The 27,705-nt window shown below is 39.0% G+C and overlaps 3 protein-coding genes across 7 annotated transcripts in view; 1 reads left to right on the top strand and 2 right to left on the bottom strand.

Annotated features, from left to right (window-relative positions):
- LOC133450520 (membrane-associated phosphatidylinositol transfer protein 2-like) overlaps positions 1 to 15,211 on the top strand; it is a 49,027-nt gene extending 33,816 nt beyond the window's left edge. For 2 of the 5 annotated variants that reach the window (XM_061729202.1, XM_061729201.1), the window contains 15 exons: positions 3,412 to 3,531; positions 3,658 to 3,872; positions 4,014 to 4,189; positions 5,406 to 5,576; positions 6,532 to 6,684; positions 7,729 to 7,893; positions 8,850 to 9,119; positions 9,613 to 9,761; positions 9,834 to 9,950; positions 10,146 to 10,262; positions 10,899 to 11,047; positions 11,181 to 11,334; positions 11,426 to 11,602; positions 11,767 to 11,895; positions 12,096 to 15,211. In XM_061729202.1, coding sequence (XP_061585186.1) covers positions 3,412 to 3,531; positions 3,658 to 3,872; positions 4,014 to 4,189; positions 5,406 to 5,576; positions 6,532 to 6,684; positions 7,729 to 7,893; positions 8,850 to 9,119; positions 9,613 to 9,761; positions 9,834 to 9,950; positions 10,146 to 10,262; positions 10,899 to 11,047; positions 11,181 to 11,334; positions 11,426 to 11,602; positions 11,767 to 11,895; positions 12,096 to 12,479 — 2,646 coding nt within the window. In that variant the 3' untranslated portion in view covers positions 12,480 to 15,211. The remainder of the gene's footprint in view (positions 1 to 3,411; positions 3,532 to 3,657; positions 3,873 to 4,013; positions 4,190 to 5,405; positions 5,577 to 6,531; positions 6,685 to 7,728; positions 7,894 to 8,849; positions 9,120 to 9,612; positions 9,762 to 9,833; positions 9,951 to 10,145; positions 10,263 to 10,898; positions 11,048 to 11,180; positions 11,335 to 11,425; positions 11,603 to 11,766; positions 11,896 to 12,095) is intronic. The other 3 variants (XM_061729203.1, XM_061729204.1, XM_061729205.1) reach the window with 3 other exon arrangements.
- A 390-nt stretch (positions 15,212 to 15,601) lies between these two features.
- Positions 15,602 to 17,824, bottom strand: arl6ip4 (ADP-ribosylation factor-like 6 interacting protein 4). The gene is made up of 5 exons (XM_061729206.1): positions 17,562 to 17,824; positions 17,119 to 17,469; positions 16,460 to 16,577; positions 16,305 to 16,374; positions 15,602 to 16,221 (listed from the first exon to the last, which is right to left on the bottom strand). The coding sequence occupies exons 1-5, from the start codon at positions 17,716 to 17,718 to the stop codon at positions 16,165 to 16,167; spliced, it is 753 nt and encodes a 250-aa protein (XP_061585190.1). The 5' UTR covers positions 17,719 to 17,824; the 3' UTR covers positions 15,602 to 16,164.
- Positions 17,825 to 20,343: 2,519 nt separating this feature from the next.
- mthfd2 (methylenetetrahydrofolate dehydrogenase (NADP+ dependent) 2, methenyltetrahydrofolate cyclohydrolase) lies at positions 20,344 to 24,920 on the bottom strand. Its single transcript, XM_061729200.1, has 8 exons — positions 24,734 to 24,920; positions 23,142 to 23,326; positions 22,043 to 22,165; positions 21,731 to 21,883; positions 21,541 to 21,648; positions 21,359 to 21,451; positions 21,139 to 21,264; positions 20,344 to 21,045 (listed from the first exon to the last, which is right to left on the bottom strand). The coding sequence occupies exons 1-8, from the start codon at positions 24,811 to 24,813 to the stop codon at positions 20,897 to 20,899; spliced, it is 1,017 nt and encodes a 338-aa protein (XP_061585184.1). The 5' UTR covers positions 24,814 to 24,920; the 3' UTR covers positions 20,344 to 20,896.
- Between the last annotated feature and the right edge of the window lie 2,785 nt (positions 24,921 to 27,705).

Raw genomic sequence — 27,705 nt, 5'->3', positions numbered from 1 at the left:
AGAAAGCTAGACAAGAATTGTATCAGACCAAGATTAAAGAGCTTAAAAATCTAGAGCAGCAACATAAAAACCTGAACGACCCAGACATACTTCAACAAATTAAAGAAGTGAGGACCAAAATAAATGAGATTCTAGGAAATGAAGTAGAAAAGAAAATCAGATTCACCAAACAGACGTATTACGAATCAGGCCCTAAAGCAACAAAATTATTAGCTAGACGAATAAGGAAACAACAACTCATGAATACAATTCATAAAATCAGAGATCCTGTTACCAATACTTTTGAATATGAACCAGAAAAAATCGATAAAATATTTGAAGATTATTACAAAAAATTATATTCACAACCGGCCTCAGCGGACGAGGAGATGGTAAGAAGTTTTCTAAATACATTAGATTTACCGACAATAGGAGAAAAACAAAATCAAGATATGAATTCATATATTACATCAAGGGAACTTGAGGATGCTATCAATAGATTAAAATCAAACAAATCGCCAGGAAGCGACGGCTTCCCAGCCGAGTGGTACAAAGTGTTTAAAAAGGAACTGAACCCAATACTGTTAGCAGCATTCAATGAAACCTTGAAAACAGGAAAGATCCCCTCATCTTGGAAGGAGGCCATAATTACGGTGCTCCCTAAGGAAGGAAAGGACAAAGGATTTTGTGAGAATTATAGGCCAATATCAATACTAAACTGTGACTATAAAATATATACAACCATCTTGGCCAAGAGACTTGAGACCTTCGTGCCAGATCTAATTAGCGAGGACCAATCAGGATTTATCAAAGGACGCCAAACACAAGACAACATAAGGAGGACTCTGCATATAATTGATGAAGTTCAGAAGAAGGGAGAAAGTGTCCTGTTACTCAGTTTGGATGCGCAAAAAGCTTTTGATAGCGTTAGCTGGAGGTTTTTATATTTATGTTTGGAAAAATTCGGCTTTAATACAGACTCAGTTAATGTCATAAAAACACTCTATCAGGAACCAAAAGCTAGAATAAAAATAAATGGCAACCTCACTAATTGGTTCAATCTGGAAAGATCAACTAGACAAGGATGTTGTCTTTCACCGACTCTCTTTGCGATTTTCATCGAGCCTTTGGCTCAAGCGATACGTGAGGATGAAGGTATAACAGGAATAGAGGTGAATGGCGATGAACACAAAATTGGGCTTTTTGCGGATGACGTTTTGATTAGTTTAAAACAACCAGATGTGTGCCTTCCTAACCTTATGAATAGACTGGACTCCTTTTATCACTTGTCAGGTTATAAACTAAATGTGACCAAAACACAGGTTCTACCCATAAATTATACCCCATCACAACATATCCAACAAGCATATAAATTTAAATGGAAGGCAAAAACAATTCAATATTTAGGAGTGATCATTGTTAAAAATCGAACAAAATTATATGAAACTAACTACAGGGTCATAAACCGAGAAATTCAGAAAGATATGGAAAGATGGTCGGTTCTAACATTGGACTTCAGCTCCAGAATAGAAATCATTAAGATGAATATTTTACCAAGACTCTTGTATTTATTTCAGGCATTGCCAGTAGACATTCCAAACTCCCAATTTAAAGAGTGGAACAAAAAAATCTCTCGCTTCATTTGGGGGGGTAAGAGGCCAAGGATAAAGTTTACAACTCTCCAGAACCCCAAAAATAAAGGTGGATTAGCATTGCCGAACCTTTTAGAATATTATTATGCAGCACAGATACGTCCCTTGGTGCTCTGGTGTGACCCTATGTATATTTCAGGGTGGAAAAGTATAGAATTAAAAACAGAGGGGTGTCATGTACAAAGCATGATAGCAAATAGGGACATGTTCAAGAAGTGTGAAGAACTGCTCGACCCAATCACTAGATTCACATTGGAAACCTGGTTCACAGTGATCAGGAAATATAATTTGGGGAGGGAAATAAAAATGTTTACTTGGGTGGCCTATGACTCTAAATTTAAACCAGGGGTGTCAGATAACAATTTTAAACAATGGATAAATAAGGGAATTACAGCATTGTGTACAATAATTGATGGGGGCAAAATTAAGAGCTTTACAAAATTGAAGAGAGAATGTGACTTGGAGGATGGGGATCAATTTAGATACTTCCAAATCAGGGACTTCTTTGAGAAGGAAATAAAACCAGATCTCCCCAAGGAGCTGAATAAAGTGACTGTGACACTGGGTAATGCGTATGAGAGCAATACAGGTAGAGTGATCTCAACATTGTACCAGGGACTTGAAAAGAACAGGGGAACCTCTACGCTGTATATTAGAGACAGATGGATAAAAGAAAGTAAAATAGAACTGACTGAAGAGGAATGGTTTAACATCTGTGACAACCAGCGAACCACCACCAGCTCCAGAATGTGGAAAGAATTCTGCTGGAAAAATATAACCAGGTTTTTTATTACACCTAAGACAAAAAGCAAATTTACAGCTGAACAACAAACATGCTGGAGAAGGTGTGGGGAGCTGAATGTAGGGCATACGCATATTTTCTGGGAATGTGTGAGAATAAGAAGGTACTGGAATGACGTATGGATGGAAATGAAAAATATGCTGGGGTATGAACTACCAATATCATGTAAGGTTCTGTATCTGTGTGCTTTCACGAGTGAAGTTGTTTTATTTGAAGACAGATATCTGGTGAAAATTGTGTTAGCTGCAGCAAAAAAAGCAATAACTAGGAAGTGGTGCAAAGAGGAACCTCCCACACTGAGGAACTGGTTGGACATTATAGAGGAGATATACAATATGGAGAAACTCACACACATACTGAGACTCCAGCAAGGTCAATTTAACAAGAAATGGGACAAATGGACATCATACAAGGCTCGCAACAGGGACACCAATACAGAGTCTGAATGAAACCGGAAAAGCATGGATGATGTATCATGTGAATGTATATACCACTGACACTGACAATGTTCTTTGTGTGTTTTCTTGTCTGCAAAAAATCAATAAAATTTGAGTGTTAAAAAAAAAGAGAATCATTGGGCAGATTGTCCATAAAATGTAAAAAGGGTGACCACATGTCATGAAATTCTTCAACTTTACCTCTTAGAATGTATGTTAATTTTTCTAATACTAGGTGTGAAGACATCTCTTTTAACCACTGGGTGGAATTAGGACTCTGAACATCCTTCCACTTCAATGCTATTACCCTTTTTACTTGTAACAAACAAAAATCTATGAGCTTTCTTTTCTTTGCATTTGCACCAAAGTCTTCAGGGTATATATGTTATTTAAATTAAATTTAAAAAGTCAAAATGTTAAAGAGCTAACATCCTTTTAGACAATATAATTTATTCTGGAGAGAATGTATCTGTATTACAGGTAAACCTAAGATGTTGTAATGAATATCATGCATATTTTTTCTGATCCTTGACTTCTCCAGGTATGCCTCATTGGAGACTGTGTGGGAGGAATCTTGGGGTTTGATGCTCTGTGCAATAGCAATCCCACAGTGAATGAAAGCCAGAACAGCAGCCGTCGGGGCAGTGTCATCAGTGTGCAGGTAAATGGCAAAACAGTCAGCGGCTAAGTACATTAAAATATTAAAATCTGTCTTACAAGAACAAAGCACCATTTATTTTATTTTCCCCCCATAACACACACAACCCATTTTGTATCCTCCGCGCAGGACCAGGACCTTCTCTCTCCTGGCATAATTATCAACAGCGGACAAGGATCAGCATCTCCAACCTTGGAGGGCAGCCGCCACCTCAGTCGCAGTAACATTGACATTCCTCGTGCCGGTGCAAGTGACGAGGCCAAGAGGCAACTGCCACGCAAGAGAAGCGACTCCTCCACTTACGAACTGGACACGATAAAACAACACCAGGCTTTCCTGTCCAGGTGGGTAGAGTGTGTGAGACAAAAGTCCCTGTAGAGCAATTAAAATCGCTTGCAGCACACGTTCCTTTTTTTTTTAATGTCAGACTTTCAGGAACATGATTCAGTTTTTGTTCTAAAGGGTGTTTTGTTGTTTCCTTCCAGCTTGCACTCCAGCGTCTTGAGGAATGACTCTGCTTCACGCAGGTCAAGCAGCAGCACCATGCTGGATGGAAGCTCTCTGGGGAAATTTGACTTTGAGGTGTCTGACTTTTTCCTCTTTGGCTCGCCACTGGGTTTGGTACTCGCGCTGAGGAAGACTGTGATCCCTATGTTGGATGGTGAGTTTTTGCATGCATAGTAATGGGATATAATCTATTGTGTAATTAATTCTAGAGCACATTGATTAGGCTTAAAAAGTAACCTTTCTCTCTTTAGTGCAGAAGATTTCCATTATGTGGAAATATAATGTCTGACCTTACTGGCCACATCATTTTATGTTTTTAGAGACGATGTAGTGTGAAGAATCTGTCAACACAGTGGTGTGATGGTTAATGTTGTCAGTTTACAGCAAAAAGGTTCCCAGTTTGACTCCCTGCTAGGGCTTTTCTGTGTGAAGTTTGCATGCTGTCTATGGGTTAGGGCTGGGCGATATGGACCAAAAGTCATATCTCGATATTTTCTAGCTGAATGGCGATACTCGATATATATCGATATTTTTTCTGTGCCATAATTGGGGTTTCCCCCAAAGCATTATAGCATAGCATCTCTGTTAGCTTCATTTTTTTCTGAGGCAAACCCTTAAAAAAACAGTCAGTTTTAATACAAAGCCTCGTGCCAAATGTCACACAGGTTCCTTTATTAACAGAGGTCTGCACAATATCAACATGTATAAAACAAATGAAATAAAAATAAACTGCCTGCATATACAGAATAAAAATGCTTTTTGAATAAAATAAAACAAATATCCCTTTCCTGAATAACAATTAAATTCAAATACACTGTGCAATTAATACAATGTAGACAGTAACAGGCAGACTTTTCCACTGAGGTTGACAGTTGTGCAAATAACAAAACATTTGTGCAAATCTCAAATAAAACATTCAAGTCAATTTGTCACAAAATAAGCTATATCAAAATCATAGAAATAAAAAAAATTAAATAAAAAAATCGATATAAACGATATTGTCTCGTACCATATTGCGTTTGAAAATATATCGATATATATTAAAATCTCGATATATCGCCCAGCCCTACTATGGGTACTCCAGCTTTCCCCCACAGTCCAAAATATGGATATATGAATTTGATGGGCTACTTTGAATTACCAGTGAGTGTGAGTGTGCATGATTGTTTGTCTTTGTGACCCTGTGATGAACTGAAGACCTTTACACGGTGACCAGTGGCAGCTGGGATAGGCCCCAGTGACCACGAAGAGGATGAAAACAGTGAAGAAATTGGATGGATATAGTAGAAAACCTGTTGTTGCACAGCCGCTTCATCTCTTCTTCTTCTGTTCCCCCTTCCTCATGTCTTTGGTCTGATTGCTCCCCCTAGTGGCGCAGCTGCGGCCTGCTTGTCAGCAGGTTTATAACTTGTTCCACCCAGCTGATCCCTCAGCTTCCCGCCTGGAACCTCTGCTGGAGCGGAAATTTCACCTCCTCCCTCCCTTCAACGTGCCACGTTACCAGCGGTTTCCCCTGGGAGATGGAAACTCTGCCCTACTGGGTGAGTTTTTATGGGTTTTTTGCTGCAATTATACCTGAAAACCTCATTAAAATTACTCCAGAAAACAGAGTCACACATTTTAGAAATAATGTTCTTCTTAATTTGGATTCAGCACAGACACAAATGCAAAATCCCCTGATATAAAACCACTTTAATTTCTCCTTTTAACTTAAGATTACATCAGCTGACACTTCAGATATTGATTATCCACTGTCCTTTTCGTTCATTGGTGCATGGCCTCGACAACATATGCCTTAGTAGCACAGTACGAGCTCTCCCAGTTTCAAAGAAAAACATTTTTCTACCATTTGTGCTTCAGCATCTTGTGAGGTAATTTACTCATCTTAATGTGGCCATGTTCCTGCAGATGTTTATTTTAATCAAATAACCGTTAGAGCTTCAAGCTACCCCGTCTATACAAATATTTTTCTATTATAGCCACAGATAAAGGTCACAGACTTTCAATTAAATTATATACTATGAACTTTAAATAAGTAAGCAGGAATAAGAGCCTCATGAGAATTAATTAGCTGTTTTTTTAATTTACTCCTAAGTGATAGACTTGATCCAGGAAATCATTGGCGATGACCTTCTGGTCCTTTTGTGAAACTAATTAACAACATTTTCAAAAGTGATAATATTTTAATGATGCATGGAGATTGATTATAAAATAAGAAAGTAAAAAATATTACATACAAAGATGATTATAGGTTTTTGTCAATCTTAGACCAGGAGGATGGGACTGTGATTGATGAGGCTATATAAATAAAAGTGGGGTCACTAAGGCTTGGCTCTTTCTTGTCTCATGTTCAGTTGTTCTTGCTTCATATGTTTTTGTGTCTTCCTTGTTTTCTTTCCTTCCTTGGCCTCCTGTCCCCATATCTGCCTACCTGGCCCTCTACCTCTAAAACCACCTGTGACCTGTGCCCTCCCTGCCCCTCCCGTCTCTCTGTAGTGGAGACAGTCCAGAGCAACACTCAGCTGCTGCTTGATAGTGGGCCCCCCTTGTCCCTCCGCTGTCAGGAGACCATCAGTGAGACCTGCATTCCTGTGCCCGTGCTAAACTGGCAGGAAGGCGCCCTCAAAGCCACACCCGCCACTATGGAGTGTGTGTAGCCTCTCCCATTCACCTCCATCTTTCCTGACTCTCATTCACTTGTTTTGTTTGGGGGGTTTTGTGTATGTCTTTGTTCATCGCTCATCTTGCTATATTAAAGATGCTCAGATTTTTTTCCACTTTGTATCTTTTTAAGTATTCCCATAACTGTTGTTTCAATAGTCACTAATGGAAGTTATGAATCTCCTGACATAAACACAGAAAGACCAGTTCAAATATTTGCATATACACATTTTCTTGTAGCATTACATCTTCTTTCTAAATGACTCATCAAATTAATTTTATTTCTTTTTTGACTCAGAATAGTAATAAAAACGAATTGTTTAATTAGGCCATTGAAATACTTTAAAAAAAAATCTGATAAGCATCTGTTTTGGTTCTGTTTTTTCTTGTACCATAACACATCATGTCATTGTTCAGTGTTTGGAGGATGCAAGCATTTGTGTTTGTGCTTTGATATTTAATCCAGGTTGCAGTGTGTGCATCATGATTTCAGATTATTGTCGACAGAAGGTACTCCTACTGTCAGCTGAGTTTCAGAGTACAATATCAACTTGTATATCACGCTGCTTGTGGTGTTGTGTTTGTCCACTGGATATGAAATCTGTGGATACATCCTGAATATACTCTATACAGTGCCTTATGTTTTCTACTTGTGATAATGGTCAGAGGTCATCTGATTTTTCTAAAATCTCCAGCAGCACTTGATTAACAGGACACAATATTACCAGGAATAATTTATGAAGCTCATCCCCATTAGAGATTTTTGTACCTGGGTATGATTTGAACAGATGTGGGCATTTGGGGGGGGGTTACATACACTACATGTTTTGTGTATTCATATGCCAGTCAGTTAAAGAAACCTGACTCTGACTAGCATACGACTTCCTTGTGGTTTCACATGTCCTCTGAAACCATGGTGCCTGCTCTCCTGCTGCCCCTAACCTACATCTCCCTCCCCTCCCCACCCATCACTGTGATGTTCCCCTTACCCGTGTCTCTGTCTAATGGGATTTCCTTGTTTGCGCTCAATAGCGGATGTTGTTCAGTCTCATGGTGGTGTCTTCATGGACAGTTCGTACCCCTCATCCCCTGTAACAGGCCCCCTCTCCCGGGGCCAGCGGAGGGCCAGTGAGGTCAGCATTGCCAGCCAGGTCTCAGGAATGGCAGACAGTTACACTGCCACCAACATAGCCAACAGTAAGTGCTCTGAACTCCAACCAGCCTCTCTTTGTCTCTCTTTCTTCCTTCCACTCACACACACACTGCTCTAGGTTTTTATCCCACTTTCTCTTGCGCTCAAGCCAACTTTTCTTTATTTTTCTATCTAGTTGCTCTTTCCAACTCTCCTACATCATCTCTTTTTCACCTCTTGTTGCTCTGACCTTACACACACACGTCCCTCGCCACCAGGAGCAGTCTAGTCAGTCTAGTACACATGAACACTTCAGTGGTACATGGATGGCCTTTCTGCTTTCTTCAGACTTGTATTGTACAGTCTCATGCAGGGTGTTCTGTCTGTTTCCTGTTATGGTTCGAGGGCTGATAGATCAGAGTCCTGTAGCAGAGAAAGCTTAGTGTCACATTTTAATGTCTGTCTTTTTCTTATTCACTGTCTAAATGCAATGACCAACTGCATTTATCTACTGTTGCGATGCATGTAGACACCTGCCTCCCTCCCTAAGCCATTTCTGCATTGTCCCCCATTTATTGAAGTGTTTGCTGAGATAATCAGTATCTCTTTATTTGATCTTCCACCAAAGTCCCTCTTCCCTTCACCTTTTTTTTTTAAAAACTTTTGTTACCGAAACTTTTATTTGTACCTCACGTTACTGTTTTTATTGTTTTTTTGAGCACAGTGTTAAACCAACTACATTTCAACCCCCCAGATTGGCATTAGTTGAACAGTTTGGAAGGTGTTTCTGCTTCTGCAGCTCAAGAACATCAGACTTCAGCTGCAGCATCCTGCCTTTTTACCGTGATTCCCCTAACTGTTATTTTTCCAACGCAGACTTTCCTGTTCTTTCTTAAAGCAGTTCAGCGCCACTGGATGCATCTCAACTTTGCGAAATATTTATTCTGTCATAAACTTGTCACATACTAATATCCGTATACTTCATCATATGGTTCTTTCTGTTTTTTTTTTCCCTTCATAGCCAAATCAGACCAGATTAACCAATCCAAAAAGTTCAGCCTTTTGTCTCAGCTCGCCCTGTCGTCGCAAAACAAATTCTTCCTGAAAAGCCCTCCTAAGTCTCGTAAGAAAGCGGCGGCTGGCCAGGCTGCCACATATCCTGATGTACGTCTAGTGGCAGAGCTGGATGATGCAGACTGTAGCGGAGGTCTGAGTCCCTGCCTGTCAGCAGGGCTAGACCATGCTATATGCGATCTTGTCTCACTGGACTCCCAAGCTGAAGTTGAACAAGGTATTTTCTTAAGGGAAGACAAATCACAGTGAGGCTTTTGGTCTTTTCTCTTTCTGCTGCTCTGTACTCTCCCGAAGCACAAAGCTGCTCTTAATGAAATTCCCATGGGTTCAGGTGCGCTTGCTCAGAATGAGTCATGTACAAATCTAAATCTTGCACCATCTTTAAAAATCTTTTTTTTTTTCTTCTCCACACTAACAAAAATAATCACCTGTGGTTGTTCACATTATTGCATATCAGCTGTAACTACTTATTTTTGTTCTTTACTGCAGTGCTTGATTTTTCTGAAACAACAATTACAAACATCTTCCTTTCCCTCCTGTAGCTGAAGATTTGCTGGAATTGGTCATGATTGTGGTGGAAGATTGAAATCAACCTTTTGCTTTAGCTTCAGGGATGTTGCACCTTTTAGCGTGGCATCCCACACTTCACACAGTCTCCAACAGTTGAATCTAAAGTCTCTGCCCCATATTCATTTCATTCCCCATTATAGTTGCAGCACGTTGGTGGGGCACAAAGCGGCTGGACTTTGCCCTTTACTGCCCCGACGCTCTGACCGCTTTCCCCACTGTGGCATTACCGCACCTCTTCCACGCATCATACTGGGAATCCACTGATGTTGTGTCGTTTCTCCTGAGACAGGTGAGTAAACCTAACAGGACCAGCCTTAAGGCTTCTTTTGAGATGGATGAATCACAGAGATGTCACCTTTAGGTCATGAGGCACGAAAACTCAAGCATTCTGGAGCTGGATGGCAAAGAAGTGTCTGAATTCACCCCGTCTAAACCCCGAGAGAAGTGGCTCCGGAAGAGGACTCACGTTAAGATCAGGGTGGGTATCAGATTACTAGAAGAAGCCAGTTTCACGGTGATCTGGCACTCGCTCTGGTGTAGTGGGATACTTTCATTTTATTTGAAAAGTCCTGTGTTCATTGCTGCCCTTTTACTTTTTTTTCTTTTCAAACTTCACCAAGTATTTAATTTCAATTTAAAGACTTAACGTGTCTTTCTTGTTTTTCTTTGACAGAATGTTACTGCCAACCACCGCGTGAACGACGCCGTGTTTACTGAAGATAGCCAGCAGGTCGTGACAGGTCGCTTCATGTATGGCCCTCTGGACATGGTCACTTTAGCCGGGGAGAAGGTGAATACACCTTCTTTTTTTTTCTTTTTTTTTTAAACGATTTTTGTCGAGAATGCCTGTGTTGCTTGTGTTTGCTTCCCTTGAAGAAATGATAGAGAAGCAGATTCTCATACTGAACTACCAACAATTGATGTTATAATGACCATGATTTTTTATTTTATTATTTTTTCATTGTCTTTTTTTCTTCTGTGCATGATGCTTTTCTTTCTTTTTTAGCTACTTTTATTATGGTGATTGTTTTGTTTTTTTTTCATTGACTTTTTTTCCTTCTCTACTGTGCTTGATGCCTTTCGTTTTAGCTACTTTTATTATTGATTCACATGTCTTTTAATTACTTTTATATTGACATACTTTTATATGTCAAGAAGAAGGGTATACACTGTATATATGTATTATTATTATTATTATTATTATTATTATTATTATTGTTATTGCTACTATTATTCTTTTATATATCGGATACTCTTATATTGCAAGAAGGGGCCGGACTTGATAAGCATTTGCTTCTTCCTGTCCCTTCTTGAACAAAACTGGTTGTGCTTTATTATTATTGTTGATGTATGTGTTTTAAATTGTTTTGTTCAAGATGAATAAAGATCAAATCAAATCAAATGATTGTTTATCATTCGTGCTCAGGTTGACCTCCACATCATGACCCAGCCGCCGTCCGGGGAATGGGTGTTCTTCAAAACAGAGGTGACGAACAGCAGTGGCCGCGTGTCGTTCATCATCCCGGAGGACAAGCGCCTGGGCATCGGAGTCTACCCCGTCAAAATGGTTGTGAGGTGAGATCAGCTTCATACTCTTTAGATATAAATCCTAACTGTGTGTCTTGGTTTTACTAACTAACCGGTGTCTGAAGGCGAATGTTTTGAGAGCACATTTTTACCTGACTGTACCTTTGTTTTTATCCTCCAGGGGTGACCACACATTTGCAGACAGTTACCTGACTGTTATTCCTCGCGGCACAGAGTTTGTAGTATTCAGCATTGATGGTTCATTTGCTGCCAGCGTATCAATCATGGGCAGTGATCCCAAAGTGCGGGCGGGGGCTGTAGACGTTGTCAGGTACCTGGCTGCTCTTCTTCTCTATTAATCTTTGAACTGAAGTTAACCAGCGTGTTATCTATGTTTATTTCACTGTTTCTTCCCATTGCAGGTACTGGCAGGATTTAGGCTATTTGATCATCTATGTGACCGGACGTCCCGACATGCAGAAGCAGCGAGTGGTAGCTTGGTTGTCTCAGCACAACTTCCCACATGGCATTGTCTCGTTCTGCGATGGCCTCGTCCACGATCCTCTCAGACACAAGGCTAACTTCCTCAAGTCCCTTACAGAGGTTAGAGAGAATGTAAAGGCATAGAGGGGGGTGGGAAGGATTTATTGTTGCTGAATAACAAATATTTTAAGCAAGCAAATAAAACATTGCTGACTTCATATGATGAAAAATATTTATTTGATTTTGGTTCCAAATACTTCTCCTTTTCAATTGACTGATTCCAGGTTCACATGAAGATTTTTGCTGGCTATGGATCAAGCAAAGACATCTCTGTCTACACCTCAATCGGCCTACCTTCTTCCCAAATATACATTGTCGGCAGGCCCTCTAAGAAGATGCAGCACCAGTGTCAGGTAGCACCCAGAGATCATTATTATATTTCAGAATGGTGAAGTCAAAACGCCCAATGAAATTTAATTAATATGTGCCACTGATCAATTTTCTATACCAGCCACTTAAATGAACGGAGCCACATTAATCGAATTAATCAGAATGTACATGTGCCGTGTCTGTCTCTAGTTAAATGTTGTCTCAACTCTGACCCTCTCAATAGTTCATCACAGAGGGATACGCATCACATTTGTCTCAGCTGGAGTACAAACACCGTTCTCGGCCAGCAAAGTCGAGCAGCGCTCGCATGGTGTTGCGCAAAGGCAGCTTCGGCTTGGGTGCAAACAGCGACTTCCTGAGGAAGAGGAACCACCTGTTGCGCACCATCTCCTCACAGCCAGCCCCCAGCTCCCCAACAGGCAGCATCCACAACCGACCAGAGCGCACACAGAGCCAGTCAGACAGCGAGCGGCTGGAACGGGAGCGGCTGGAGCGCACTCACAGCCAGAGCCAAGGGGCGACTCAGCGCAGCATGAGCATAACGGCGAGTTGCTGGGGCCGCAGCAGCAGCACCAAGCTGGAGCCGGGGGCTTTCAACCCAAAATGAGGGCGGAGATGCAATGTGACAGAACCTACTAGAGTGACTTACAAATACAGTGCTGAGGAAAAAACATGAACACGGAGGGAAAAAAACTGTTGGTTTGTACCATATGAGTAAATACTACAAGGAAATCTGGTGCTACAGACCACTCTTTTTAAAGGCCGGTCACACTCAAAACAAACATTTCAGGATAGGCCGTAGCTATATTCATCATAAAACAGACTAATGGGACATTTTACTGCACCCTCCTGAAACACAACATGTACACATGCGCATAAATCTGATATTATAGGGACTTGGACTGTTTCTACTGTAAAATATTGTTGTAATGCTGTTGGATATTTATTGGTCTTGAATACAAGGTCAGTTTTCACCCTTTGACAGTTTTTAGGATGGAGATGATTACACATAAACCACTCCAATTCTGTATTTGTAGAAAAAAAAAATGTTAGAGACAGCTGGTATCAGATAAACACACTGATACTTCACTCTAACTAATGTGGCCAATGCAAGCACAACAGCAACAGAGACATGTGTATAGTAGTTTTAAGGCTGTCCTTTTTATGTCATAACCAGGTATGTTGTAGCCTGAAAAGCAGAGCTGGGATTCGAGTGACACTGGACTGCGTGTCTCACTTTTTGTTGATGTGGACTTACACACAATGAGAAAGCCAAACTGAATTATTGACAGGATTTGTAAGAGGAATTGTGCTCATTTTTCAAGAACACAGAACGGTGTTGTAGTGATTTGTAAGCCAACCAGAAATGACCCGATCAATTGACTAAATTTAACGAACATCAGACTCTAGGTAAAAGTCACACTTGTTTTATCCTCTGCTCTGAGACATGAAGAAATATTGAAATCTAACCTGAGAGTACCCTTTAACTTTGACTCCAGCGGAAACTGTTTCCGGGCTTGTATATCATTTCTCCACATATAACGTATGACTCAGTTATAGGGAAAACTCCTACTACTGTAGGCTTGACGTGCCAAAGCTAACAGTATAGAACGTTATGCTGCACATTAGCAGAGAGGAGAATATTGAGATGTCCTGTGTAAAGATGGATGAGGTTATGTAAGTAGTTTAATGCCTTAACAAGGCTTGTACATAATTGTTACATTACAGTGCAGATCTGGTATCTGGTTCACTGAAAACCAGTTTCAAGTGTCTTATTTACTCTGGCAGTGAACACCAACTCAGTCAGGAGATATTTTATTGATTGATGATGATACTTATTGCTATTTAAGATTATAGATATTTTAAGATGTATTGATTTTGTGAACAAAATGTGTTTTAAGATTACTTTTGTTATGTTTGTGTGTTTTCTCTTTAAACTTGAGTTGCAGCAGCCAAAATGCAAATGTTTTGCCTGGCACAGTATTGTATTTTTATTATTTTATCTTGCAGATCACTAGAAATGTACCAACAGAACTGCTGTTTTGTGTCATATATTGTATGTTTCTTATTGGGTATTTTGGAAAGATGGGATTTGTCTTATCCCGAAGCTGTAAATGAGGTGTTGAATGTGCTCTTAGATAATCCTCCCTAGGTTAAACTCTTTCTGTTCTGCTGCACCTTTTAGAGAAGAAAATATGTAAACTGTAAAATATGTAAAATATGCTGTTGAATTTAGGAACACAGAGCTGAGATTTGCTCTATCCTGCCAGCCATTCACTTCAAAAATCCAGTGATTTTTTTTTTCTTCTTCATCCAGTTGATGGTCATTTGTTCTTTTAACAGGGTTGACTACAGATGACTAATATGAGCTCAAATGCAAGGGGAAACGTGCAATATTATTCAGCAGCAAAGCCGCATCAAACAAGCCGTTAAGGAAACATCCGAGTGCACTGACAATCAGTCGAACTGGCATGCTCTCCAGAAGTCCAATTGCAGGGGGTATCTCACCTGGTCTCAGTACCACCCAAAGGCCCAGGCTCTATTTTATAAAATAGAGATTTCTCCTGATAAAGTGGGATTGACCTCATAATCGTGTGGAAGAGCTTTCCAGAAGCTATTAGATACACTCGGCTAAAATAATGCAGATTGACAAAGGAAAAAAAGTCCTGCAATAACCCTTGATTGAGAGGAAGATCATGTTCAAATTGTTTTAGAAGTGTTTAAAAGTACGTTATTTTAAACTGAAGTTTAGAATTTTATGGTGAGATGTTTTGGATATTTTTTCCACCACACATCTTAATGATGGTAGATAACTAGACATCCTGGTTCAAACGTACCTGCGATCTTAGGAGCGCGTTTGCTCTGGTGAACGCTGTAAATCCTTTTACACTGCTGTACCTCTGATTTTGACCCATGTTAAGATTCAGCATGAAGCCATAACTCTTGAGAAGGTTGCTGGTTATAAAACTGCTGTTTTTATGTTAACACATTTAAAAAAAAAGTATTTTTAAAAGACAGGCAATGCTGCAAAACATACCCTCATTTAACTTCTGAACCACATTTCTTGATCTGAAGCCGGAGAATGTAGAGATGAAGTGCAGCAGTGGTTGAAGTTTGGATACCTCTGGGCAGACAATCTCTTCTGTTCTGCTATGGACAAACACATTACCAGAGGCCTTATATGTCGCTTTTCTGCCTTACATTGAACATTTGTGGCAAGGCCTAGAATGGATGCTGTTCACGTCTAAACTGACTTCGTGGAGAAGGACAGACTGTTGGTCTAGATTTTTACCTTGTGGATATATGAGGCGCCCATGTTTTGTAAAAAAAAAAAGCAAAGAGGCTTTGGTTTGTTTATCTTTAAATTAATAATCTGACATACTTCACTTATATTAGGCATTCAATTGCTGTCTCAAGCTCTGTTCCCCGGGTTGATGCAATGACAACTGTTTCATCAACAGTTAAGCTGTATATATCTATACATATATATGACATAAATTGATAAATCATGCTTGGAAAATATATGAATTGTACAGGATGTGTAATCTTGTAGGATCTGGATAATTTCATTTTATCCATACCCTTATGAATTTATGTACAGTGTATAAAGAACATATAATGAACTAAGAAATGTTGGTCTTTTTTTCAACATAGTTAAAAGGTTCAGCTTCATTACAAGAGTGGATTCTAGAGAGACCAGAAAATAATCAAATAAACTTCACTTCTCGGGATCAGTTCATTAAAAAACTTTATTTGGAGGAACAAAATAACCCACGAATTAAAGTAGGCGAATGGTGTGTATCCAGAGTACAGACAGCGCATTTAGACCGACCACACTGTACATGTATTTTTAAATCCAGCACAATTTACGCAGTATTTATTGCATAATATCAAATGAAGAAAGCATTTGTTTACAGTTATGACTCATGACTTAACATTTCAAATGTACACACTGAGATTTAAACTGGAAACAAAATGAATGCATGTGAAAGTACTGACCATCTGGGATGTGATGATATTGACCTCTAGTTGGCTCATTATATTAACATCCATACATCTCTGGTTCTCTTTGCATCTTTATTTTGATCACCATACAGTAAATTTATAAAGGCAAATCAACATGTGCCACAATTTTAACTCAATTTGATGTTGCCCACTATGTACTTCAGTCACGTATAAAACAGACTTAAAATGCAAACAAATAATCCCCTTTGCTGAGTGTGCTGAAGGTTTCCAAAGCCTGGGTAAACGACGAATGTTGCATCAATTGACTGAAGCTCTGTCGATATCTTCTACCTGTTGAGTCCCAGATTTCTCTGAAAGGCATTCCCATCTCCCTTTGTGGCTTGCTATAGGATAAATGGATGTTCACAGTTAGCCTCAATGCAACAGTACTATATACTCATCACACACAGTGATAAATGTTGATTACCTTATTGATATCCTTGTGTTTGTCTCGGCTGACTATCTCCTCTATGATCTCCCCGTCTCCTCTCACCAGCCTTGTTCAAAGAAAACATCACAAGTTTCAAAACCACTAAACTCACATCTCACAGCCAGTACTCTACAGTTAGTCCTCCGTCATACCTGGTGCGTCCCGTCTCACGGTCCACTATCCGGCGGATCACACTCTGTCTGGCCTCATATTCCTCTTTGGTGAGAGGCCTCTTAGTAGCAAGCCGGGCCTTTTGTTCATCTGTCATGACTGGGGGAGAAAAGATAAGATAAGATAAGAAAATAAATCCTTTAATAGTCCCACAGAGGGGAAATTTCCAGATTACAGCAGCAAAGGGGATAGTGCAAAACACAAGAGGCATCAATATCACACAGTAATAATAAAAAAAACACTATAAACAGTATATACAATAATAATAATAAGAAGAAGAAGAAGGAGAATAAAAATAGTAATAAAAAATACTAGTATATAAAAAGAATAACAGATGGATATTTACAGATGTTATTTACATAATTGCACGTTGCAGAGAATGATATTGCACATTATTTTCCGGTTTGTATATTTATTGTCAGGTTGTATGTGGTCTACTGTGAGCAGTGCTGGTTGTGTAGTCTCACAAATAGAACATATGCTTTGTAAACTCACTCACTGGAGAAAAAGTGGTTGTAATCAAAACAGATCTGGGAATACTAAGAAAAAAGTTAATGTTTCTGTTGTTTACATCTGCTGTAAGAAAAGAAGAAATGCTTTTGATTGTTAAACAGGTGTGACCGATACTATGATGTCTCACCAGGGCCCAGCTCCACTGCACCCTCATCACTCTGCCACACTTCCAGGCAGGATGGAGGTTTCTCTGCTGGACTCTGCAGCGCTGCAACCCTCTCCTTCTCCTTCTGCAACTCCTTCTCCTTCTCTTCCTCTTGCAATTTCTTTTTTTTCTTCTTCTCCTTCTTTCTCAGCTTCTTTTCCATTTTCTTCTGTTTTTTCAGCTTCGCCTTTTTCTTCTTCAGCTTCTTTTTCTTTGCCTTGCTTTTCTTCTTCTTTGTCTTTTCATCACTCGAAGATGAGGATGAGGAGGAAGAGGACGTGGAGGATGAGGACGAAGAACGTGCTTTGCGCTTCTTTCTCTGCGATTTGTCATCTTCACGGAAAAGCAAAATAAAAAAAGAGATGCTCAATATGATTCAGTAATGAAGCCACGTGCTAGTTTGAAGTTTAAAAAATAAAACAAACCTTTTTTCTTGTGTGAAGTTTTCTTGGACGACCTGCTCCTGCTGCTGGACGACGACGACGATGAAGAGGAGGAAGAGGACGAGGAGGATCGCCTGCGTTTGCTTTTTTCGTGTTTTTTCTCTCTGTCAGATCGATCAAATGATCTGCTGCGATCCATTGCTTAACAACGATTTTTGTTTTTGTTGTTGTTGTTTGGAGGCATTTAGTTTTGCAGCAGTTCAGTGCTTCGGTGTTTACAAAAATGTGTTCGCCTTCAGTTTCCTTCCGTCGGCGCTGCTGGGACACACGACAAAGGTTCCTAGTTCCTACTTGATGTGAACTAGGTTTGAATATGTGTTTAAATTATAGGAGATACAGTGTAGAAAGAAAGAAATAATCAATACATTAAAACTGATTAAATGTTACCTCACAGAGTATCAGAGAAATCAATCACCGTGCAATAATAAAAATAATAATAATAACAATAATTATAATAACACAATCATATGCTGTGACAATGCACCTTCCAATAATCATGTCTACCTCATTCTGCTGCACCTTTCACTTTTTTAAAATTGTATATATATATATATATATATATATATATATATATATATATATATATATATATATATATATATATATATATATATACAATAGAGCTGTCATTTGTCTATTACCTATTTACTGTAGAGTGAGTGAAAATAACCGAGTCAAATTCCATGTCTTGTCTTACCTGACCTGGCCAAATAAACATGATTCTGATTCTGATTCTGAAATAACGATACTTAAAAAATACTGTCAAATACACTATTCCTTAATTGATGCATTATTCGGAACAAGTGAATGACACTTGGCTACTGAAATTAGTTTTAAGTAGGATATTCGACTGACAGCAACCTCTGATCTTCTTGGTTTCTCTAATTTAGGGACCACCAATAAATTACCAACTGAATAACACTTGTAATGCTTATTAATTACACACTTGATCCAGTGATTCATTCCAAACCTAAGACAGATATATTACTATAAGAAACAAATAGAACACGAAATGTGAGTTCTGCTAATTACATTTTTTTTTCATGGGAAAAAAAAATATATTCATTTTGGTGTAAAGTTTTTTTTTTGGTTTATGTTTTTTTTCAATGGTTTCCACTCCATGACCCAGTGCTGTCCTCCTTTTACCATTAGCAGTTGTTCCAATTTGTTGCTAGCAAAACTAAAGATCTATTTTCTGTTTTCCTTTTTTTATTTGTCTGTGGTGAAATAAAATAGAAACACCCAAAGCTAACGCAACTTTGCAACTTCACTTCAAGATATGTAATTTACTCTGGGACATAAACTCCCCGGGCATGTTGAGACAAAGTAAGGAATCCAATTTAACAGCTTATTCAAAATATTTATAGCTGTCACTTGAATAACAACAAACGAACAACAAAAGTGCTTGTGAAGGAAAACTGCTGAAATATTAACACTTTCTTAGGTATAGTAATAGAATTTGGCACAGGTGTTTGGGTTTTAGTCAGAAGAAGCTTTCAATAAATGCAATAATATTTTTGTGCCGTACAATTCAGCTTTGGTTTGGAGTCACTGGGTCACATGAAAACTATTGCCTTGTGTAGTACAGCATGCAGAACATACTGTATACTACTATGCGAAGTACATAGTATGCTTTATTATCTGTCAAATGTCCAACTTCAACTGACTCAATCATGGTACTACTAACCATGCTTTCTAAGAGAAACTCAGAGAAATTCATTTTCCCTGGATCTCGTAATGTAGCGTGATAGATTAAACCCACATCCGAAAAGATGTAGCTGCAAAGCAAATTTAAATTTGCTTGTGGCACTTCTAGATTTCTAGGCTTGTCACAATGTGCAGAAACAGAAAACCAGATCAATCGATTTAAAGTGGTGAGGAACACTGAGACTGGCTTAACTAAAGAGTGACACTGAAACATGGCACCCCAGATGCAGACTCAGAGCCAGAGCTTTGCTCAGAGGACTAAACTGATATTCAAAAGTTTCATTCAGCACTTCTTAGAGGCCTGCATGTGAATGTTCTTTCTGAAGTGATGTGGATTAATTTTGTGAAGACCTAACACCGCACCATGAAGTTTAGACAACTCATGCAAACATACATACTGGACAGTTACTGAATGGATTGATTTCATGAGGAACTAGTTTGATAAAAGCGTTGTGGCTCACTGTCAGAGTCACCTATTTTACAAACTTTGATCAGAAACTGCTGGGACTGACCAGCAAACTACTGCCATTGTTCACGTCTGTCATAGGTTGTACCGTTTAATAACGTGTTCCATGGCTGTTAGATAACTTAAACATTATAGATGTAGACATTCCACTTATTTGCTTTTGTTTAGATATTTGGGGAACAACTTTGGGCTGCAGCATTTTGACAGAAAGTGGGTCAACTTCTGCCAATGACAGTTTGAATATTTCTACATATCTGTGCTCCATATGCAAGAGTTTACAAAGTCACATTAGAGTGAACAGCTGTTCACATTTAACATAACCACTTTGAAGAAGAAACTTTACACACTCGCAGCTTAGATGAAGGGTCGATGTGAATACATCATGCGCCAACATTAACCGCTGAATGCCTAAATTTAGCTTTCATGAAAGCCATTTAAATGTTCAGCCTCCCCGAGAAAAATCCAAACCTCGTGGTAAAGAGTGAAGGTCTGTCCCCGATACGAGTCCAAGTTTGTCCGAACATCAGATCACACTTTAATATAGTTCTCACAGTCTTGTTTTCCATATGACCGATACCCTTTGTGGTTGAGTAAAGCATAAATGTAACATTTATTTCAAAGTTGTTTTTTTGTTTTATACAAAGGCAATTGTGAATCTTTAAAGCTTGTATATTTTCAAACATCTTGAACATTAACAAATGTCCTTGTGATATTAGCCCTTATCACCCTCAGCATATAATGCAAAACTAACTGGAAAAAGAAAGAAAAAAAAGAAAAGAAAGCACAAGCAGGGTTAAGTCACTTTGCTATAGCTGCTCAGCTGCTTAGTTAGGTACCGCAACAAGTTTAAAATACTCTCTGTAGCAATAAATAGAAACAATTTCAAGATTTCAAAACCTCAAAATCCCACAAAAGTACATTGCAAATGATAAATACTGTAACACAAAACATGCCACTGCATGAGAGAATGCAACAGGCTAAATGTGGCTGGACTGGATATTTGGAAAGATGTCAGGAGTCATCATTCCCGTCCGTGTGCAAGCGGAGCCTGTCAGGTTGCTCCAAGATCTAAAAAAAAAAGTGGGTGGTGATGGTGGGGGGGGTTTAAGGTGGAATGCGTTGTTTTGTTGGGCATCTCGGTACATTAGGAAACAGCAGCAACGCGGATCCTCTCCTGAGGAAGCTGCAGGATGTTCTTGGCTGCTTTCATGGTGTTCTTCATGAGCATCGCTACAGTCATGGGTCCAACACCTCCCGGGACCGGGGTAATGAATCCCGCCTTCTGTTTCACGCCTGAATGTACAGAGAAAAAGTACGTTACAGACGGAAAAAAATAAGTGCACCACATCCTTGCAGAAATCCAGTGATGCTCCAGGCTCATTATACCTTCAAAATCTACATCTCCAACCAGTTTGCTCTTTCCAGTGACGGGATCTTGCACCCTGTTTATTCCAACGTCAATCACAGCGGCTCCCTCTTTGATCATGTCCGCTGTTATCAGGTTGGGAATCCCTGATAGTCCAGTGACAGACAACCGATACAATTCAGTTCATCAAAACAAGAGTTCAAATATTTCAAATTTGTTTGCTGAAAAATGACGACAAACCTGCAGCCGCCACGATGATGTCAGCCATTGTAGTGTATTGGCGAAGTTGATCCTTTGGCGTGTAACGGTGAGAAATGGTTACTGTGGCATCACCTGCAGAAGAGCAAAAGGGATAGTGTTCCTATGTAACGCTTTCCTACTACTTGCCACATAAACAGACAAGGACACCCATGCAAACCTACCTCCAGGCCTTTCATGACGGCCGTCAGTATGCAGCAACATGGCGATGGGCATTCCCACATTCTTGGAGCGTCCTGCGACCACAACATTCTTCCCAAAAGTAGGAATTCCTGGAAGATGCAAATATGTAAAAAGGTTAATTTTTTGTTCATTTTAACCGTGAGGACAAATAATAAGCATGTCTCCAGTTACCTGTCCGTTGAATAATTTCCCAGACTCCCCAGGGAGTAGCAGGAAGCATGGTGGTCTGGTCCAGGCACATGCGGCCAACGTTAACTACATGGAAGCCATCTACATCCTTGGAAGGGGTAACTGCGTTGCAGATCCTACGTTCGTCAATGTGTTCTGGGAGAAATCAAGTTACAATTAGGACAAATATATCCTGCCATTTTTGTCAGAGACACATTTGGTTAGCAAAGTTAGAAAATATTTAAAGATACCCTCACAAGTACACAATTATGCAAATCAGCCTCTCTACAGATGTAGGATTGTCTACTCATGTACCTGGCAGAGGTAGCTGGACGAGAAGGCCGTCCACATGATGGTCTGCATTGAGTTTGTAGATCAAGTCCAGTAACTCCTCCTCGGTGATGTCCGGGTGCTTGAGAATCGTCTCACTCGAGATTCCTGTGAAAGTTTGAAGTGAGAAAACAACTCAACACACAAGCAGAAAAAAAACCAAAACAAACAAACGTATACAGGACTGTATTAGACTGAAATTAGAATATTGTGATAAAGTCCTTTATTTTCTGTAATGCAAAAATGTCATACATTCTGGATTCCTTACAAATCAACTGAAATATTGCAAGCCTTTTATTATTTTAATATTGCTGATCATGGCTTACAGCTTAAGAAAACTCAAATATCCTATCTCAAAAAATTTGAATATTCTAGGAATCTTAAACTGTAAGCCATAATCAGCAATATTAAAATAATAAAAGGCTTGCAATATTTCAGTTGATTTGTATGAATCCAGAATGGATGACATATATATATATATATATATATATATATATATATATATATATATATATATATATATATATATATTTTTTTTTTCTGAGACAGTCCTGTATATGGCATCCACCAGCCTTATACAGCTTCTTTGTCAAGGCAGAGGAACTGTTCTACCGAGTACCTGAAGTTACAGTCACTAGATACTTGTGCATCTGCATTTTTCTTGCATGCATTTTTCTACATACATCTGCTCATATAATCATGTCCTAGAAATGTCTTTCAGGTAGGACAGAGGATATAATAATAACAATGGATTTGATTTATATACATTTTCTAGACACTCAAAGCACTCACAATGGTCACATTATTCATTCATACTTGGTGATGATAAACCACATATATAGCCACAGCTGCCCGACATAAATAAAGAGATTCATATTGAAAAATTGATAACACATGAAAAATGTTTAGATACTGAACAAAACATTTGAGAAAAGTCAAAAGAGGGAAAAGCTGCAAGAAATATAGACTAACTTCACACACAACTTACTAGAAATCACAGTTCATGCTTTATGGAGCGTTTCCCATTTTGTCATCAGTCTGTATAATAAATGTATTCCACACGTGTGGAACTCGATTCTCTCACCAACTTCAGCTGCAGCGCGGGTCTTGTTGAGGACGTAGGAGTGACTGGCTGGGTTTTCTCCTATGAGAACCACACTTAGATGGGGCCTCCTGTTGCCATCAGAAACCCATTTCTCTACATCGGACCGGACCTCATCCCGAATTTGGCGTGCCAACTTCTTCCCTGAGATAACCACTGCCTCCAGCCTGAGTCAGGAGAAAAGTGAGGACAAGGGATTAACAAATTGTTGGGTTTTTTTGTTCTTTCTCAGACAGAAAATTGGAGATAAAATTGTACATGATGAACCATAATAATGATGATGATAATTATAAACAACAACAAAGTTAAACCATATTTCCATATTCCAATAGACTGTACACAAGCTTTACTGTGCACTCATCTGCTGGATGTGGTCCATATTTTGAAATGGAAATGTTGACACTAGAAACCAGTTATGACTCCGACAGTTATGCACCCTGGAGAGGTATCATTCCAGGCCTCTAAAATTAGATGTCAAACATCTCCACCTTACTGAGCTGATATGTTTGAGGACACCGGGGGGGTATCCAAGTGTTTGATTGATTTGGCCCCATTTCAAAAAAGGTTCTACATTATATAACCAGCATAGAGCGATGGGCAATAACTGAAGAGTAATGAGCCATCATCAGTGATGTAACCGTCACTGTTATTATGCCAAACCAATTAAAACTCACAGTAAAGTATAAAGTGTTTGTCAGACTGGAGTGGGACCATGGGGCCAGTGTATCACGTTCCAGAGGAAATGTGTCGAGAACGCAGGGTAGCAAATCGTTCATATCAATTGTTACAGAGACACTTATCACCTAGTTGAGTTTATTCATTTAATCATGTATTTACCCCTGCTTTAGTGATAGCTCATCTATTTGTGCATGTAAATAAAAGTTGACTGATGTTGTCATCAAATGAATGTGGTTCATCCAGGTTGAAGTAATATTGTGGTGTAATGGGATGACTTGTGATCTACACGCCAGAGGTTTAAAATTGTGTCTTGTGTCTTTGCAACTCGTGCAGATCATGTGCATGAAGCACGAGGTTTAATTTCTTTAAGCACGTGTGCAACATTAGATCATGACATTCATCTCAGTCATGCTGGGTCAGGTTGTACTATGTTTCCACTAAACATCAGCATGAAATGCAAAATTACCATCAGTATAATTACACTGAATACCCACAGGTTGTCTGTGGCATCAGACAGAGTATTTAATCCCCTCTGATCTAGTCCATATATCTTTCATGTACATGCATGCCTCTTCCTTACAAATCCACAACTTGGCATCCAGCTGAAACCTGTCCCCTGAAGCCCCGGGATGCAAACGCTCTGGCAGATTTCATCAGCCACAGGGCAGCTGCAGTGTTACCGGCACGCCGCCAGGGGGCGCACTACAAATCGCGCGGCAGCGGACATTTAGTACAATAAAAAAGCAAACCCTTAAACTAAGCCAGCGACCTTCCTCCGTGGGTGTTAAATATATACCAAAAACGGATGCGTGAGAAAGTTGATAACAGACAAGGTTGTTTTTTATAGTTTCGTGACTAAAGTCCCTCAGATTGCAGTACAATGATGGTGGACTCACCTCGAGGAGGACGTGTGCAGCTTACAGACCTGCTGCCCGGAGAGTTGCAGCAGTTTCCTGAGTGACCTGATCGCTGCCATTTCTGACCCACTGTGAAGGAAAGAGACACTAACGCCGGTTGGTATCGAGGACACAACACAAGCCGGCCTGACAGAGCGCCGTGTGGGGGGGAGGAAGAGGGGGAACCGCGGCTTTAAAGCAGCTCCGCCCTCCACGTACCATGCGTCACTCCCGTCCCCGCCCTCTGCAGGACAGATAGAGATGATCTGCTGCCTCTGCAGGGCAGATAAAACATGATAGAATAGAATAGAATACAGGACTGTCTCAGAAAATTAGAATATTGTGATAAAGTCCTTTATTTTCTGTAATGCAAAAATGTCATGTCATACATTCTGGATTCATTACAAATCAACTGAAATATTGCAAGCCTTTTATTATTTTAATATTGCTGATCATGGTTTACAGCTTAAGAAAACTCAAATATCATATCTCAAAAAATTAGAATATTCTGGGAATCTTAATCTTAAACTGTAAGCCATAATCAGCAATATTAAAATAATTAAAGGCTTGCAATATTTCAGTTGATTTGTAATGAATCCAGAATGTATGACATTTTTGTTTTTTTAATTGCATAACAGAAAATGAATAACTTGATCACAATATTCTAATTTTCTGAGACAGTCCTGTAGTGGGAGACTTAAGTTGCACTAGAAACGAGTTACAACAGGTTGAATCCTGGTAAAACAAAGGTGATATTGATTATGCATGGTGAGTGAAATTAAGTAGGTTTTTAAATAAGTAGTTTAACGTTCTTCCTGCAGATGCAACACAGATACTGAAACAGGAATCTCTATTTCATGGCTGATGGACATGCAGAAAATATTGAAGTGTACAAAATAGTATTGTACTGAGTATCAGTATTACACAATTATAGAAGGTTTTGCTTCTCAAGGCCATCAAGCAGCTCCCAGGTGCTACTGGCACAGTCTTGCTTTGTTTTGGTACACTTGCTTAAGTATGTGTTTATTTCTTTGCAGTGGCAGTCGCTCATCTAAGACCTTCAAGCCGAAGAAGAACATCCCAGAGGGCTCCCAATATCACAATATTCTAATTTTCTGAGACAGTCCTGTAGAATAGAATAAAATAGAATAGAATAGAAAGCCTTTATTATCATTATACTGGTACAATGAGATTAGGCAGCAGCTCCGTAAAAGTGCACACATGCAAAGACTATGTAAACAAAGACAAAATAAGAACAGGGAACATAAATATATATACACTATGAAAATGAGTGAATGAGAGAATAATAATGCACATGCATGAGTGGAAGAATATTGCACTTGAATGGATGGAAGAATATTACACATAAATGAGTAAAGAATATTGCACATAATGGATGAAGAATATTGCACAGTGTGAGGGAGCCCTCTGCAGGGCAGATAGTTTTCCAATGAAATGATCAGCTTCCTCTGCTGCTGATCTGTTCATACCGACAGTTGCACAAGCAAAAGACTTGCTCTTCTAGGCTTTAACGGGATTTGTTATTTCCAAGCAACAGTGCTCAATCTCAGGAGTGTACACAGGAAAAACTAAATGTAGTGCAGTTAAAAATATCTCTGCTGAATACTACTGAAATGTAGCATCGTCTCTTTTTAGTTGTTGTCCATCTGTTTGTAAATGTTTAATCGTTTGATCTCATTTTGAGTCTTCTCATAGTGTATTACACTTATTCGCTGTGTCAGAGAAGCTGTTTGGACTCTGTGGTTTGTTAAGTAATATTGGATTTGTTTGTAAAGATGTTCTCCTACTTCTGGTGGTTTGATTGACTAACATGATCTCAGACCAATACAATAAGGACTATGAACTTTGATCTGGACCAGGGACCTCTTAACTCCCTCTGAACCCAAGTCTGCAGTCAATCCTTACATCGCTCAAAGTAAAGAATCACGCAGTTAATTATACAAGTCAACTCAATTGGAATCACTTAAAAACTGCACATATAGTCTTTACTCAGGAGCAACATTGATGAAAATGAGAGTATTTAACGTATAGAAGTACATAAACATTGTCAAGAGTTTATATATACAGTATTTGTTAGTAAATTTAGTATTCTAAATGCGTTTTTAACCCTTTAATCATACTTTTATATTATATAGTACACATAGTATGGAATCCCCTCTTATATAAAGCAGGGCATTTTTTATTTGATAGTTTAAATAGAAAAAACTTCACATTTGTTATTGTATCACAAAGTTGTACTTTACTCTGATTAAAGGCAGTTTCCTGTGTATTCCATAAGGGCGAGCTGTTATGACGGATGACCACTATTATGTCTCTGATAAACTGCTTTGCTGTATGAAAAAAACAAAAAAACAACAAAAAACCTTCCTACAAACATTAGACTAAACACCCAAGTTTTATACAATTCAATTCAATTCAAATCACTTTATTTATCCCCTAGGGGCAATTTAAAAGGCATGACAGCAGCTTAAGGACATACAAACAAACACACAATTTGCACATAACAGACTTTCAACGTTTAAAATATGTGGGTTTTAAAGTGCAATTATCTTTCTGGGGTCTAAAAAAGGTGAAGATGAGTAAAAAAACAAAAAAACAAAACAATAAATAGATTGATGATAAAAAAGATTAAGATGCTGAGTTTGGGAGCTGGACAGCTCTAGGGACCAAGGAGTAATACAATCCAATACAATTTATACAATTAAATACAATCATTTGGTTAAAACACAACTTCATCTAGGATTATGTGAGATCTAGATTAATTTAAATCAACAAAACCTACTAACTTTAATTTATTCTGATAAACTTTACAATTGGAAGTTTGTTCGCGATCAAATAATTATAAAGTAATACATGAAAATGGAGATCAGGAAGCCTATTTTTTTCATTTGAGTTAACCATGTTCCCCTACTGCTGATTTAATTGATTATTTGATGGAGGTTCTTCTATAG

This window comes from Cololabis saira, chromosome 9, assembly GCF_033807715.1.
Source record: "Cololabis saira isolate AMF1-May2022 chromosome 9, fColSai1.1, whole genome shotgun sequence".
NCBI lineage: Eukaryota > Metazoa > Chordata > Actinopteri > Beloniformes > Belonidae > Cololabis > Cololabis saira.
This window is presented reverse-complemented; position numbering and strand designations above follow the sequence as displayed.

Bases quoted from the DNA above. Each gene is read 5' to 3' on its own strand.
- arl6ip4 (XM_061729206.1), bottom strand. From the start codon at position 17,718: ATGGATCGCAGCAGATCATTTGATCGATCTGACAGAGAGAAAAAACAC. The intron at 16,578-17,118 runs GTGAGACATCAT...TTTCTCCCCCAG, and splicing joins TGCAGTGGAGCTGGGCCCTG to TCATGACAGATGAACAAAAG. The intron at 16,222-16,304 runs GTAATCAACATT...TTTATCCTATAG, and splicing joins AACACAAGGATATCAATAAG to CAAGCCACAAAGGGAGATGG.
- mthfd2 (XM_061729200.1), bottom strand. From the start codon at position 24,813: ATGGCAGCGATCAGGTCACTCAGGAAACTGCTGCAACTCTCCGGGCAG. The intron at 22,166-23,141 runs GTGAGAGAATCG...AAACTTTCACAG, and splicing joins CCGCGCTGCAGCTGAAGTTG to GAATCTCGAGTGAGACGATT. The intron at 21,452-21,540 runs GTAGGTTTGCAT...GCTCTTCTGCAG, and splicing joins CCGTCATGAAAGGCCTGGAG to GTGATGCCACAGTAACCATT.